This window comes from Myodes glareolus, chromosome 21 (assembly GCF_982192425.1).
Source record: "Myodes glareolus chromosome 21, mMyoGla1.1, whole genome shotgun sequence".
NCBI lineage: Eukaryota > Metazoa > Chordata > Mammalia > Rodentia > Cricetidae > Myodes > Myodes glareolus.
In genome coordinates this window covers 15,589,772-15,603,102 of record NC_142046.1, presented here as the reverse complement: position 1 = coordinate 15,603,102, position 13,331 = coordinate 15,589,772, and the positions used below count along the sequence as shown (strand labels likewise).

Genomic DNA, 13,331 nt, shown 5'->3' with positions numbered 1-13,331 from the left:
CTGCTCTACCTTGGAGTACTGGGATTAAAGGTGTGTGAATCCACATCGGCCCTTCATTATTTTTCAATGGGACTTTCAATATTTTGTCCTATCTGGCCTCAAACTTGCAGTAATTTTTCTGCCTCTGCCTCCCAGCATTTGTGGTTATGGCATTTACACCACACCTGTGGCTTTAGATAATTCAAATAGTAGTTGTATACTATGAGTATGGTGGTATTTTTTATAAAAGGGGATGAGTGAAAAGGATAGCATTGGTGACAGTTTTGCAGTTCTCTATTGGTCCATCTCACAGAGGACGTCTGGAACTTAAGGTTCCGAGTTGATTTGCTGTGTGTGTGGTATGTATGATGGGCGCACAGTATAGAGCAAGGCTGGAGGAAGAGGAATTTGATTCAGATTATGGAGGTTGGTTTTTCTCTGCTTCTGCACTAGCAAACTGGTCACAGTTTTGTAACTGTTCATTGCAGAGTGGAATTAGTTTTTCAAAATGAATTGTGCCAAAAGCATTGCTTTTATCCTATATCATTGGTCCATCCTGGGCTTAGAATGGATTGTATCCACTTGTGATTCTGTCACATGTCTGGCTCAGTTAGGAAATGTTGGTCCTCTGAGTTACACATGTTAGTTCTAAACAGTTTGACACATTTCCTGTGTAATACCAAAACCTCATGCCTTGTTAGTCTCATCAGAAAAACCATGGGGTGCCAGATAAGAATTGTCCAAAATTCCAATTTACTTCAAAAAGTTTGAATTTGGGGCTGGAGAGATGGCTCAGTGGTTAAGAGCACTGACTATTCTTCCAGAGAACCTGGTTCAATTCCCAGCACCCACATGGCAGTTCACAACTGTAATTACAATTCCAAGGGACCTGACACCCTTGACAAAACACCTATACACATTTAAAAATAATAAAATAAAGTTTGAATTTTACCATTAAAAATTGAATTCTGTTCCTGTCAAGAGGTAAACTCACTTCTATCTTTTTGAGGAGCAGGGTAGGCAGAGTTTTCTATTGAAGACTCAAGACTGAATGACCATAGCTTTCCTTTGAGTTCTTCTTTAATATAAAACGTAGACTTTTTTTAAAAAATTATGTGTATTATTTGTTGAAGGGAGGTAATACAGTCAGAGGATAACTTGTAGGAATCAGTTCTCTCCTACCGTGGGTGAACTTAAGTCATCCTCTGAGCCAGCTTTTAATTTTGGTTTCTTGACACAGGGTTTCTCTTTGTAACAACTCTGACTGTCCTAGAACTGGCTCTGTAGACCAGGCTGGCCTCTGCCTCCCAAGTGCTGGGATTAAAGGTGTGTGCCACTACCGCTCAGCCGGCTGAGCCATTTTGTAGGCCTAAGATGTTTAATTAAACTAAGTTTTCTATGAGTACACGCCTTTAATCCTAGCACTCAGGAGATAGAGGCAAATATGTCTCTTGAGTTCCAGGCCAGCCTACATGATGAGACGCTATCTGAAACAAAACAAAAACTAATTTTTGCTGCTTTTCAAAGTATACAGTAAGACTAGTGATGCAACTTAGTGGTAAAGTGTGCTTAACCCACACAAGAGTCAGGTCAATCTCTAGCATCAAAATATGAAAAGATAAAGAAATGAAGGCCACTACTAAGCAAAATAGGTGGCAGTAAAAAGTGGGTTTTTGCTGCAGCCATGGCACTGCATTCTGTATCCAGCAACCTTCCCACCATCAGTGTACGTGTCCACATGGTGATAGAGAACCAAGTCTTTATCAAGATAGCTGATTTTACAGAACTGCAAGGGTTCACACAGCGTTCATTTATGAGGCTGCACAACCCAGTACGGTATTAATGAGTGCTGTTTTCAGGGAATTGTCTTTGGGACCAGGTTTCTGAGCCCTTTCTTGTGTCCCTGCCCCAGGATCGTCTGAAGGACCTGAACAGCCAGGCCGACAGTCTAATGACCAGCAGTGCCTTCGACACCTCCCAAGTGAAAGAGAAGCGGGACACCATCAATGGACGCTTCCAGAAGATCAAGAACATGGCAGCCTCCCGAAGAGCAAAACTGAGCGAGTCACACCGCCTGCACCAGTTCTTCCGAGACATGGATGATGAGGAGTCCTGGATCAAGTGTGTGCCCAGCAGTTGTGTGCTCAGTGTCAGGGGCTTCCTAGGGAACAGGAGTTTCAGGCTTCTTTGGTCTGTTGGGGCAGCAGGGAAGTGTGATATGAGGGCATAGTTTAGGGACCTTGCCAAACTCCCTGCCTCTTCTGCTGCACAGTAGTGAGTGAGACCCGTTACCCTGTGGTGATGGTAACCATGATGTCACAGTAGACCCTGCTTTTTGGGTCCTAAGGAAGTTGTGGTTTTTGGTTTTTTGTTTTTTCCTGATCAGTTTTGGTTTTAGTTTGTTTTTCGTTTGGTTGGTTTTGTTTTTTGTTCTCTTGTTTTTGTTTTTTGAAACGGTCTCTGTTTCCTTATATATGATGCATGAGTAAATGAATTAATAGTGCATACCAGTGGTGTCCTCTCCTCGGGACAGCTCAGTCCTCTGTATGCTCCACTGACATGTGCGTGGTCAGAGACAGTGACTTCTGTTCCTTAAAAACGGAAAGGGATTTTTATGAAGAAATTGGTAGAGGCTGGAGGACGCTGTAGTTAGTAGCTGAACTAACACACCATGGACTGAGCAGGTGCAGGCTAACCATGCTGCCTCTGCTTTTCAGAGAGAAGAAGCTACTGGTGAGCTCTGAAGACTATGGCCGAGACCTCACAGGTGTTCAGAACCTGAGGAAGAAACACAAACGGCTAGAAGCCGAGCTGGCTGCCCACGAACCAGCCATTCAAGTGAGTGGTTGCCTTCTGCTACGAGAACAGGGCCATGAGGAAGGGGCCGGTTACAGGCAAAGTCCTCTGATCTTAACTCTGTGTTCTTGTGGTTGTGATGCCTCAGCCCCAGCCATGAAGAAGCAACAGCATGTTTGTTCTTTTGAGTCAAGCTTTCTCTGTGTAACCTTGGCTGGTGTGGAACTCCTCATGTAGATCAGACTAACCCCAAACTCAGAGATCACCCACTTCTGCCTCACCTCCCGAGTGCTGGGATTAAAGCTGTGCCCAGCACATGTATCCTGAAGAGCTAATTGTGAATGTGATGTTGAGGTGTCCTGAGCTTGGGCCACAGACACCTGGAACTGGGCACTTTGCATCTGCTGGTGTTGACTCTTGCTCTCACTTGTCAGGGCGTCCTGGACACTGGGAAAAAGCTGTCTGATGACAACACCATTGGGCAGGAGGAGATCCAGCAGCGTCTTGCACAGTTCGTGGAGCACTGGAAGGAGCTGAAGCAGCTAGCAGCTGCACGGTGAGCACATAGGCAGGGAGCTCTTAAGACAGACAGAAGGCCTGGCCCTTCCTACCAGCTCCCAGGACCTGGGTGTCAAGTATTATCTTGCTCCAGAGGCATTCTGAGCTGTTCCTATCCAGTGAGTCTGCACCCAGCAGTTAACTCCAGAGTGTCCTGTCTGAAGAGCACTGTCTGCCTTGTGTCCCTCAGGAGACTAAACCATGTTTACACATAGACACACCCCTCCATGAATATTTTATCCAAATTTATTTGTTTATTTTTGTTGGTATTGATAACTGAACCCAAGATCTTAGACACAGTAGTCAAGCACCAATACGACCCAGCTATAACTCCAGCCCCCCTTCATGGATATTTTAAGGACATACTAATGATTTTCCCTTTCCCATACTTTAATAAGGGGCCAGCGGCTAGAGGAGTCCTTGGAGTATCAACAGTTTGTAGCCAATGTAGAAGAGGAAGAGGCTTGGATCAACGAGAAAATGACTCTGGTGGCCAGTGAAGATTACGGAGACACTCTTGCTGCCATCCAGGTCAGGAAGGCTAAGCATGTGCATAAACAGTGAAGGTCCCCCACCTCACAGTCTGAGGGTACTGCAGGCAGGTGGGCCAGGTCTACCACACCTCATAGAGGAGTCCTGATAGCTTCTGGACCACACTTCATTCCAAGCTTTGTTTCCACATAGCATCTCCTTCTGTTCACTCTTTTCTCTGGCATTCTGTTCCGTGTGCCTATCTGTCCAAATTGACCTCTTTTTTGTAAGGATACAATCTTATGGTAAGAGAAACTGAAAATATCCCTTTTTCCCCATGTTCATGGCCCCATAGCCACTTCTAGTTGGTTGACAATTGCTGTATAAGGGCCTCTTTAAACTGACCTGTGTGGGTGGGTGTGTAATTCCTCCACTGTTTCCAGGGTAAAGCTAGCTGAGCTGGACGATCTCAGATGGCTGTAGTCACAGACTGTCTTGTCGAGCCCTACACAGCCCCTCATTCTATTATAGGCTAGATTAGCTTTCTCCACTTTGTTCAGAGAGGCAAAGGCAGAAACCACAGAGTATTAAAGGCATTGTACTGTTCTCAGAGCTGACCCCAAGAGAGCCCAGTCATGGAATAGGAGAGGTCACACATCACCATGGTCACACCTTCCTTAGTTCCAGCCAGACAATGTGGAAACAGTTTGCATTGCCTTGATCCACTCTCCTCACAGTCCATGTGTATTGAGGTCACTAGAAACAGGAAGGGGAGAGAGATTATCCTTCGGTCATTAGGGAGCTAGACCTGAGTCCTCATGGGGTATGTGTAGAAGGGTCTCTGATTTGTTGGGTGCTTACTTCCAGCTTTTTGTCTATTTTTTACAACCTAAACTTGGTGGTTCAGCGTCTCCTGCAGCCTGGTCTCACTCCTGACTCCCTGGTCCTCCCCGTGGAGTAGAGAGTAGGAGGACCAGGCTCATAGCTGTGCCACCCTCTATCCCGAGACCTCGCTACTCACATCGCAGGCTCAGTGGTGGACCTCACTGCTTCTCTCTAGGGCTTGCTGAAGAAGCATGAAGCTTTTGAGACAGACTTCACTGTCCACAAGGATCGGGTGAATGACGTCTGTACTAATGGACAAGACCTCATTAAGAAGGTGAGCCTGGATTCCAGGAAGACCCTTGTTCTCAACCCAAAGTACATCAAGCTCAGGTCTGACAGAGACTCAGCAGGCCTGTGCCATATTTCACACAGCAGGAAAGAGTTGCTTTTGAATTGGCATACTCCTTGGGCACCAGCTTTTGGCCTTTACATGGGGAAGTTACTTTTCTGACAGTAGAACTTCTAAAATGCTATTCTCTCAATTCTTTCTTTATTGTTTTATGTGCATGGTTTTGCCTTCACCACACTTATGCATTTCCCAAAGATATCAGAATTGTGTATTGGATCTCTTGCAACTGGAGTTATTGATGGTTGTGAGTCACCGTGTAAATGCTGGGAATTGAACCTTGGGCCTGTAGAAGAACAGTCAATGTTCTTAAACCACAAAACCATCTCTCTAGCCCTTTTTTTTAAGAATTTTTTATTTTATTTATTTATTTTTTGGGTGTTTTTTTTTTTTTGAGACTCATTTTCTTGTGTTACTTTGGAGCCTGTTTTGGAACTAGCTCTTGTAGACCAGGCTGGCCTCGAACTCACAGAGATCTGTCTGCCTCTGCCTCCTGATTGCTGGGATTAAAGGCATGTGCCACCACCACCTGGCAGATTTTTATTTTTTTAATGTGTGTGTCTGCACTATATGTGTGCAGTGCCCACAGAGGCCACAAGAGGGCATTAGATTCCCCCTGGAAGTGGTATTACAAGCAGTTGTGAGCTACTGTGAGTTCTGGGAACCCCCAGTCCCCTGTTCCTTTGTTTCTTGGTGATAAAGGTCGCTATAGCGATATTAGAAAGTATTAGTAAGTAGAAAGCACATGACACAGCAGTGTATTCCTACAGGGAATTCCAGCCTCACTTGGGCTGCGTGGTAACCCTGTCTCAAAAACATCACCAGAAATCACCCAGAAAGCCATCACTCAAAAATGGCGATTCTAGACTTTATTTTATCTTGAGACAGGGTTTCACGTAGTCCAGGCTGGCTTCCAACTTGTTCTGTAGCCAAGGATGACCCTCTCATCCTCTACCTCACAGGTGCTTGAATTGCAGCTATGTACCACCACACCTGGCTCATTGGGATTTTAATGTTTGGCTGTCCAGACTTTCCCTGTGAACTGTGTAGAGCTAAGCATGAACTGTCCACTTAGCAGGATTGTGTGACTCCGTGGGTTGTGCAAGCCTGTTGCAGTAGGGACAGTTTACGTTTCCTGGTGACTCTTCTAGAGGGAGAAAAAAATATCTCAGTACTTTGAAAGCAGTGGAGCGTCCAGGCCTCCCCAGCTGCAGCTCTTGACCGAGTGTACACTGCACTCACACCGTCCACCCCTTCTCATGCTCCTGTGGCACTGATTACTGAAATTGCTAGTCACGGGCCTTGTGGTTTTACTTTTGGTTTTTTGAGACAGAATTTCTCTGGGTAGCCCTAGCTGTCCTGGAACTAACTCTGTAGAGCCGGCAGGCCTTGAACTCACAGAGATCCTCCTGCCTCTGCCTCCAGAGTGCTGAACCCAGCCTAGTCCCAGGTCTTCACTCTTAAGACTTTTACTCAGTACCACCCTTTGGAAGCTTCTCTAGCTCTGGTAAGGGAGCAGAAAACCCATGTGGCAGAAGTTGGTGCTGGGAACCTGCCACAGATGGGCGGCTGCGACTGCTGAGCAAAACTGATGTGTGCTTCTGTCCCTGGCCAGAACAATCACCACGAGGAGAACATCTCTTCAAAGATGAAGGGTCTCAACGGGAAGGTGTCTGATCTGGAGAAAGCCGCAGCCCAGAGAAAAGCAAAGCTGGATGAGAACTCAGCCTTCCTGCAGTTCAACTGGAAGGCTGATGTGGTGGAGTCCTGGATTGGTGAGTAGGTGCAGCAAGACCTGAAGCTTCTAACTCCTAGGCCAAGAAGATGGCAGAGCCACAGGGTGTGTTGCCGCACAGTGGGATTTCTGCTGCAGAGAAGAAACTTTTAGGACATGTGCTCAGAGTCTGCTGCAGGACAGACCTGGTTGCCCAGTAGGAAGCAACATCCTGAAGTCAGAGTTGCCACAGCAGTGCCTACACCAGGCTGGCATGAGGGTTCACCGAACAGTGGCCTGCAAACCTCAACACAAGCAATGCAGAGACCCAGTACTAGTCGGCTCACCAAAGGGTCAGGCCATATCAGAATTTCCCACTAGCTGCCTGGCCAAGGTGCCATCTAGCCCCTGGATAAATGGAACTGGTTTCTGGTGTCAGTCCATGTAACCCAAAAAGATTTCCACACTCAGTTGAGACAGGGTGGTGGTTACAGGGAGCAGGCAGCCACTGTGAGCTCAGGAAGAGTGCAGGTGACTTTGGAACTGGAGTGTGACCTTCCTCTGTCCTGTGGCCGGCTTTTCTTAGCCCATCTGTGTTCTGGGAGGGCTAGGACAGCCCCATGCTTTGTTTTACAGGTGAGAAGGAGAACAGCTTGAAAACTGATGACTATGGCCGAGATCTGTCTTCTGTCCAAACCCTGCTCACCAAGCAGGTCAGTTAACTGCCTGAATGGTGGGCTGGATTTACTCAGCACTTCTAGGAGATGGCCAGTCGGTGTTCTGCCTTTAGGTCTTCGATGGCCTCCTGTATGTATGGCCAAGGACAGTCAGTAGTAAACACTTCCAGTCAAGGGCCTCAAGAGTTTCCAGAGGGGTAGCACAGATGTGGAACCAGACACAGGCGCAGCAGCACAAAGTGCCTGTCCGTCTTCAGGGTCTGTGGGACAGGTCTTCCTGGACTCAGTTAACACAAAGTCAACTGAAAGTGGTCACAAGTGAATGGTCTGCTCTGTGTGAGGAGCCAAGGCCATACAAAGCCATGCCCAGAACTTGAGCGCTAGAACGGAAGGGTTTATATGGCCAGGAACTTAAGAGGAGAACACTGCCATGATCTGTGGTCTAAGGCAAGTAGAAACATAGGCAGTCTGGCTGCATGTCAACAGAAGGTGGATGGAGCTCGGGGCCCGCTACCATCTGCTTCTACCATCTGAGCTGAGGCACATTAGACTCCTTGCAGTACATACAACTGACTTGTGACTCCTCTTTGCAGGAGACCTTTGATGCTGGCCTGCAGGCCTTCCAGCAGGAGGGCATTGCCAATATCACTGCACTCAAAGACCAGCTGCTGGCTGCCAAACACATTCAGTCTAAGGCCATCGAGGTCCGACATGCCTCCCTCATGAAGAGATGGACCCAGCTGTTGGCCAACTCAGCTACCCGGAAAAAGAAATTGCTGGAGGCCCAGAGTCATTTCCGAAAGGTAAGGGTAGTTATATTCAACTGGACCAGTGGAAGGGACGATAGAGCCCATTTTCCTCTTCAATGCTATGCCGTCCTGTGAAGAAGGAGTGCCCTCAGCCCTGAGGAGCTGAACATGAGCCTGGAGTTTGTGGAAACTGCAGCATGTGGAGCCTTGAACTTGTTGACCCTCCCAGATGAGCACAGCTTGTACTGAAGGGCACCAGGCAGAGAAGTGGGGAAGATTCTGAGATGGGGCAGAGAGCCAGAGTCCCAGAAACTGCCTTACCCACATACTGCCCACACTGACACCCTGCCCCTCTACTTCTAGGTAGAGGACCTCTTCCTGACCTTTGCCAAAAAGGCATCGGCTTTCAACAGCTGGTTTGAGAATGCAGAAGAGGACCTGACAGATCCAGTGCGCTGCAACTCTCTGGAAGAAATCAAAGCCCTTCGAGAGGCTCATGATGCCTTCCGCTCATCCCTCAGCTCCGCGCAGGCCGACTTCAACCAACTAGCTGAGCTGGACCGCCAGATCAAGAGTTTCCGGGTGGCCTCCAACCCCTACACCTGGTTCACCATGGAGGCCCTGGAGGAGACCTGGAGGAACCTTCAGAAGATCATTAAGGTGCACCTGAATGGGCAAGCCACTTAACAGGCGTGTTCCCTGCCCTGGGCTGTTTGTTGTTTAGATCAGCCTCAGTAGAACTTGTGCCCCTCTCCACTTTTAAGTCCCACTGACATTTCCCCAGGGTAGAACCGTGTTTATGCTGAACCCACCTGTGTGAGGCCAGTTGTCAAGAAATAACTGAAGGTAGCAGCATCTGCCTTCCTTTTGTCTCAGGAGCGAGAACTGGAGCTGCAGAAGGAGCAACGGCGGCAGGAGGAGAATGACAAACTGCGCCAGGAGTTTGCTCAGCACGCCAATGCCTTCCACCAGTGGATCCAGGAGACCAGGTGCCTGCCCTGTGGGACCAGCGCAAGGATGTGCTGCTCCCTGCAGCTCTGGGACACAGGGAGCTTGTTTAAAACCTGGTGCCTAAGCCAAGTGGCATTAGTGCACACCTTTAATCCTAATACTCAGGAAGCAGAGCAGTTCAATCTCTGAGTTCAAGGCCAGCCTGGTCTACAGAGTGAGTTCCAAAACAGCCAGGGCTACACAGAGAAACCTTGGGGGTGAGGGACAACCTGGTGCCTAAGCCAAGTACAATTGGCATCTGTTATCCCAGTGCACAGGAGGATGGCCATGAGCTTGAGTCAGTGTGGTTACATATTCTGTGCCATTTGAGGCTATCGCAAGACCCTGTCTTACCCCCAAAAGATGGAGGTGGTGGGGAGGACTGCTTGAACTAAGAAGATTGGCGTGATCTGATTGGGTCACTTTGCGTGACTCATTTCAGCAGAGATGATGTTGGCAGCTGTCCCCAGTAAGGACAGTAAGGAACTGCTGTCCCTGGTGACTGAGGGCACTGATGTTCTGCTCATTTTTTTCTCTCCTCCATCCCGTCCTGATTGCTGCTGTATGTGGACACTTCCATGGCTCCTGGCTGCTTGGATCTCCACAGAACATATCTCCTCGACGGGTTAATATTGCCTTCTTTCTCCGGGCTCATGGTGTGGTGGTGTCTTGTGTGCTTGTCCCTGTGTCCCTTGTCCCCAGTGGCCTGGCTTACAAAGGTTCCAAGGATGGGCCTCCTGCCCATCTTGCCCGTGCCCTTTGTCCCTGCTAGAACGCATGGTCTTTGCAGGAGTCACTTCCCCTCTTTCAAGGCAAGGAGAATGTCACCATGAGAGGAAGCCAGAATCTTAACACCTAGAACACCTGTCCATGCCTGTTCACCAGGATTGGATTAGCAACTTCCTTTTGGCCTGTTTGCCCATTGTGACCATAAGGATTTGCATTAAGCCTCAGTGGTCAGTGGACATACGAAGCTGGATGGTTGTGCTAGGAGCTTGGGCTGAGTACAGTATCCAGTTGAGGGAAGCTCTGCAGCCCCCTTAGGACTGAGGTGGCCCTATCTTCCCCCTGGGGAGGGTAACCGGAATTGTTCACCCTAGCTAAAGGCAGAATGTCCTATGTTATAATGTGGTGTGGAGATAGGGCTTGGAGGAGTCCCCGGGAGGAGCAGGGCTAGTCCCAGTCCCACCAGGAGCCTATACCCAGGCCATCCCCCTGGCCATTCTTGCCAGGCCATGCCAGACTAAGGATTAACTAGTGCCCGAGAGGTTCTGCAGAGGGTCAAGTCAGGCATGTAAGGGTAATGCCCACAGAAACCTGCCCTAATCAGTCAGGTTTTAAGAGGCTTTGCAAGGCGGGAAGGATTGCAGCATCCGGCCTGAGCACCACAGGCTTCCCCACCCTATGCTGTCTGCTGCTCTTGGTCTTGTTTCTGTGCAGTGCCATGCTTCCTCACCTGTGGCTCCTCCCAAGCTTTGTCCCACCTGGCCCAATGCCCCTTGAGCTACCTACCCATGGTTCCCACCTGATGCCAGGCTGCCAGCTTGTGGCACATGTCTGTCTCGATATGCTCTTGCCTCGCCTTCCTTTGGTATATTCATTTGGTTTCTTTTCTTTGAATAGCATAGCATATCGTCGGGTCATTCGTGTCTATCAGTATGAAGTTGGGGATGATCTGTCTGGAAGGTTCTTCTCCTCTTATTTCTCTTCTTCCCTCACTGTGGTTTTACCAATGCACTCTGGACTCCCAGGCGGCTCTGCTTTCTAACCCACACCCTAGCCACTTGGGAGGAGATTCCATCCCCCTCCGATGCACTGGCCCTGTGTCCTGCCCCGATCCCTGGGGCTCCCTTTTCCCGGGGGATGGGGCGTGCCTGTGAGTCTCAACTGCTGGGATAGGAGGAAGCCTGGTGCCTTGCCTTGCTAAAGCATTTTGAGCTTTGGGGAGATTGTAGAGTTCTTCCTGGCTCACTGAAGTCACAAGGGTAGATTGGGGTAGACATGGGTACAGAGGAGATGGGCTGTGTGCACTGTGTGAACTTGTCCCTGCACGTGACCCTGCTTGTTTGATGTCTTTGTTCACTGGGAACCTTCTTTGTACTCACACATCTTGGAGAGAAGCAGGCTTCTCAGAAAATGGCCTTCAAAAGGAGACCTAGCCTGGCTGTGTCTAGAAGCTGGAACCCAGATCCAGAGTTCTGTCACAGCTGTCCTCAGCCAGCACACCCACTTAGCTATCTCACTGGCCATGCTGTCTCTTAGAATGTGGCTTTTCCCCTCAGTAGCCTAAGGGGGATTAAAGTTGGGCTAAGGAGACTGTCAGTCTCTTGACTGTCCTTACCCCCAAGGACTCCTGTCTGTTGGGTTCTTGGCCTCCTGTTGGTGCAGAAAGGGGGCTATCATGCTATCTATCAGTCCTGAAATGCTCTGTTCCTATGGGGAACAGATTTAATTCCCCAGTGACCTTTCAAGAGCTGAGAGGCCCCTGGCCTATGTGTCTCTGAAAAGGAAATGGTACCTGCCCTTTCTCAGGCCTGTTAGAAGGGAGGTCAGCACCACATGGGTTGTTCCTCTGTGAACAGCATTGCAGGCTTTGGCACTTTGTACCAGGAGGAAGAGTTAAATGTGGACACTGATCCGCTGCATGGAACTCTGCTCACTGTGCTTCTGTGTTTAGGTCCTGCATGGTGGAAGAGTCAGGAACTCTAGAGTCTCAGCTCGAAGCTACCAAAGTGAGTGCCCAAAGTGCTCTGACCACCCCAGAGGCCCCCAGCCAGGCAGCCACTCAACCTGAAGCTGCCAAGGCCGTTTTTCCCTTGACTTAAAAAACAGCTAGTGAGTTCGAGACCAGCCTGGTCTACAAGAGCTAGTTCCAGGACAGGCTCTAAAGCTACAGAGAAAGTCTATCTCTAAAACAAAACAAAACAAAACAGCTTGGGGCTTCTTTTTGAGAAAGTCTCTGCTAGCTGCTGTAACAAAACCCTATTTGAAGAGGGCAAGAGGTCGTTGGATGCACATCGCGTTCTTATTGGCACCTCTGCCAGTTGCTTTATGAAGATTTTCCCCTCCACATCCTACCCCCTCCCACTCTCGTTTCCTTGGCTCTTTCCGGCCCTGGGAGATCTCAGCTGGGTTTTGGGGCTTGAGGCATCCGTGTCTCACACTGGTTTGTCCCACCCGGCAGCGCAAGCACCAGGAGATTCGAGCCATGAGAAGTCAGCTGAAGAAAATTGAGGACCTGGGGGCTGCCATGGAGGAAGCCCTCATCCTGGACAACAAGTACACTGAGCACAGCACTGTGGGCCTGGCCCAGCAGTGGGACCAGCTGGACCAGCTGGGCATGCGCATGCAGCACAACCTGGAGCAGCAGATCCAGGCCAGGTACCAGGGTCTGGGCCAGGGTGGGGGACCACCCTGAGTGCAGCTGTCAACAAGGGACTGGCACAGGAGGAAAGAAGACGTCACTTCTACACGGAAGGCCTGCTCCCTACTTCTGTTCTTCTTCTAGGAACACAACAGGTGTGACCGAGGAGGCCCTCAAGGAATTCAGCATGATGTTCAAGTGAGTATGGCCCACGCACCTTGGCCCAGGGTGGATGGGAGGCAGGGACCATATGCTGAGCTCTGGGCTCTGTACTACAGACACTTTGACAAGGACAAGTCTGGCCGGTTGAACCATCAGGAATTCAAATCCTGTCTTCGTTCCCTGGGCTATGACCTGCCAATGGTAGAGGAAGGAGAGCCTGACCCTGAGTTTGAAGCAATCCTGGACACTGTTGACCCCAACAGGTAAGCTGAAGGGAAAAGGGACAGTCTTTGACTCCCCCTGAGCACCCTGCTCATTGTACCTGCCTTCTGTAGGGATGGTCATGTCTCCCTGCAAGAATACATGGCTTTCATGATCAGCCGCGAAACGGAGAATGTCAAGTCCAGTGAAGAGATTGAGAGCGCTTTCCGGGCCCTCAGCTCTGAGGGCAAGCCATACGTGACTAAGGAGGAGCTCTACCAGGTAGGACCTTGGGAAGGGCCAGAGTTCCTGGGCACCACTGAAACTGAAGGGTGCACCCCACACATACAGTCAGGAAGCCTGTGTCTGCTGGCCGAACTGGTCTGGCCCAACAACTCCTTACATATGGGCACGTGTTGTCATAGTTGAGCTGACCATA

At 49.4% G+C, this 13,331-nt stretch overlaps 1 protein-coding gene across 8 annotated transcripts in view; it reads left to right on the top strand.

Moving 5' to 3' along the window:
* Sptan1 (spectrin alpha, non-erythrocytic 1) overlaps window positions 1-13,331 on the top strand; it is a 70,129-nt gene that overhangs the window by 56,302 nt on the left and 496 nt on the right. For 4 of the 8 annotated variants that reach the window (XM_048431935.3, XM_085681423.2, XM_085681421.2 and 1 more), the window contains 17 exons: window positions 1,892-2,100; window positions 2,697-2,817; window positions 3,210-3,331; window positions 3,732-3,864; window positions 4,865-4,963; window positions 6,651-6,810; window positions 7,386-7,462; window positions 8,020-8,229; window positions 8,539-8,835; window positions 9,052-9,164; window positions 9,773-9,790; window positions 10,789-10,851; window positions 11,843-11,897; window positions 12,350-12,546; window positions 12,674-12,727; window positions 12,808-12,954; window positions 13,027-13,174. In XM_048431935.3, the coding sequence (XP_048287892.1) occupies window positions 1,892-2,100; window positions 2,697-2,817; window positions 3,210-3,331; window positions 3,732-3,864; window positions 4,865-4,963; window positions 6,651-6,810; window positions 7,386-7,462; window positions 8,020-8,229; window positions 8,539-8,835; window positions 9,052-9,164; window positions 9,773-9,790; window positions 10,789-10,851; window positions 11,843-11,897; window positions 12,350-12,546; window positions 12,674-12,727; window positions 12,808-12,954; window positions 13,027-13,174 (2,223 nt within the window). The remainder of the gene's footprint in view (window positions 1-1,891; window positions 2,101-2,696; window positions 2,818-3,209; window positions 3,332-3,731; window positions 3,865-4,864; window positions 4,964-6,650; window positions 6,811-7,385; window positions 7,463-8,019; window positions 8,230-8,538; window positions 8,836-9,051; window positions 9,165-9,772; window positions 9,791-10,788; window positions 10,852-11,842; window positions 11,898-12,349; window positions 12,547-12,673; window positions 12,728-12,807; window positions 12,955-13,026; window positions 13,175-13,331) is intronic. The other 4 variants (XM_085681426.2, XM_085681425.2, XM_085681424.2 and 1 more) reach the window with 1 other exon arrangement.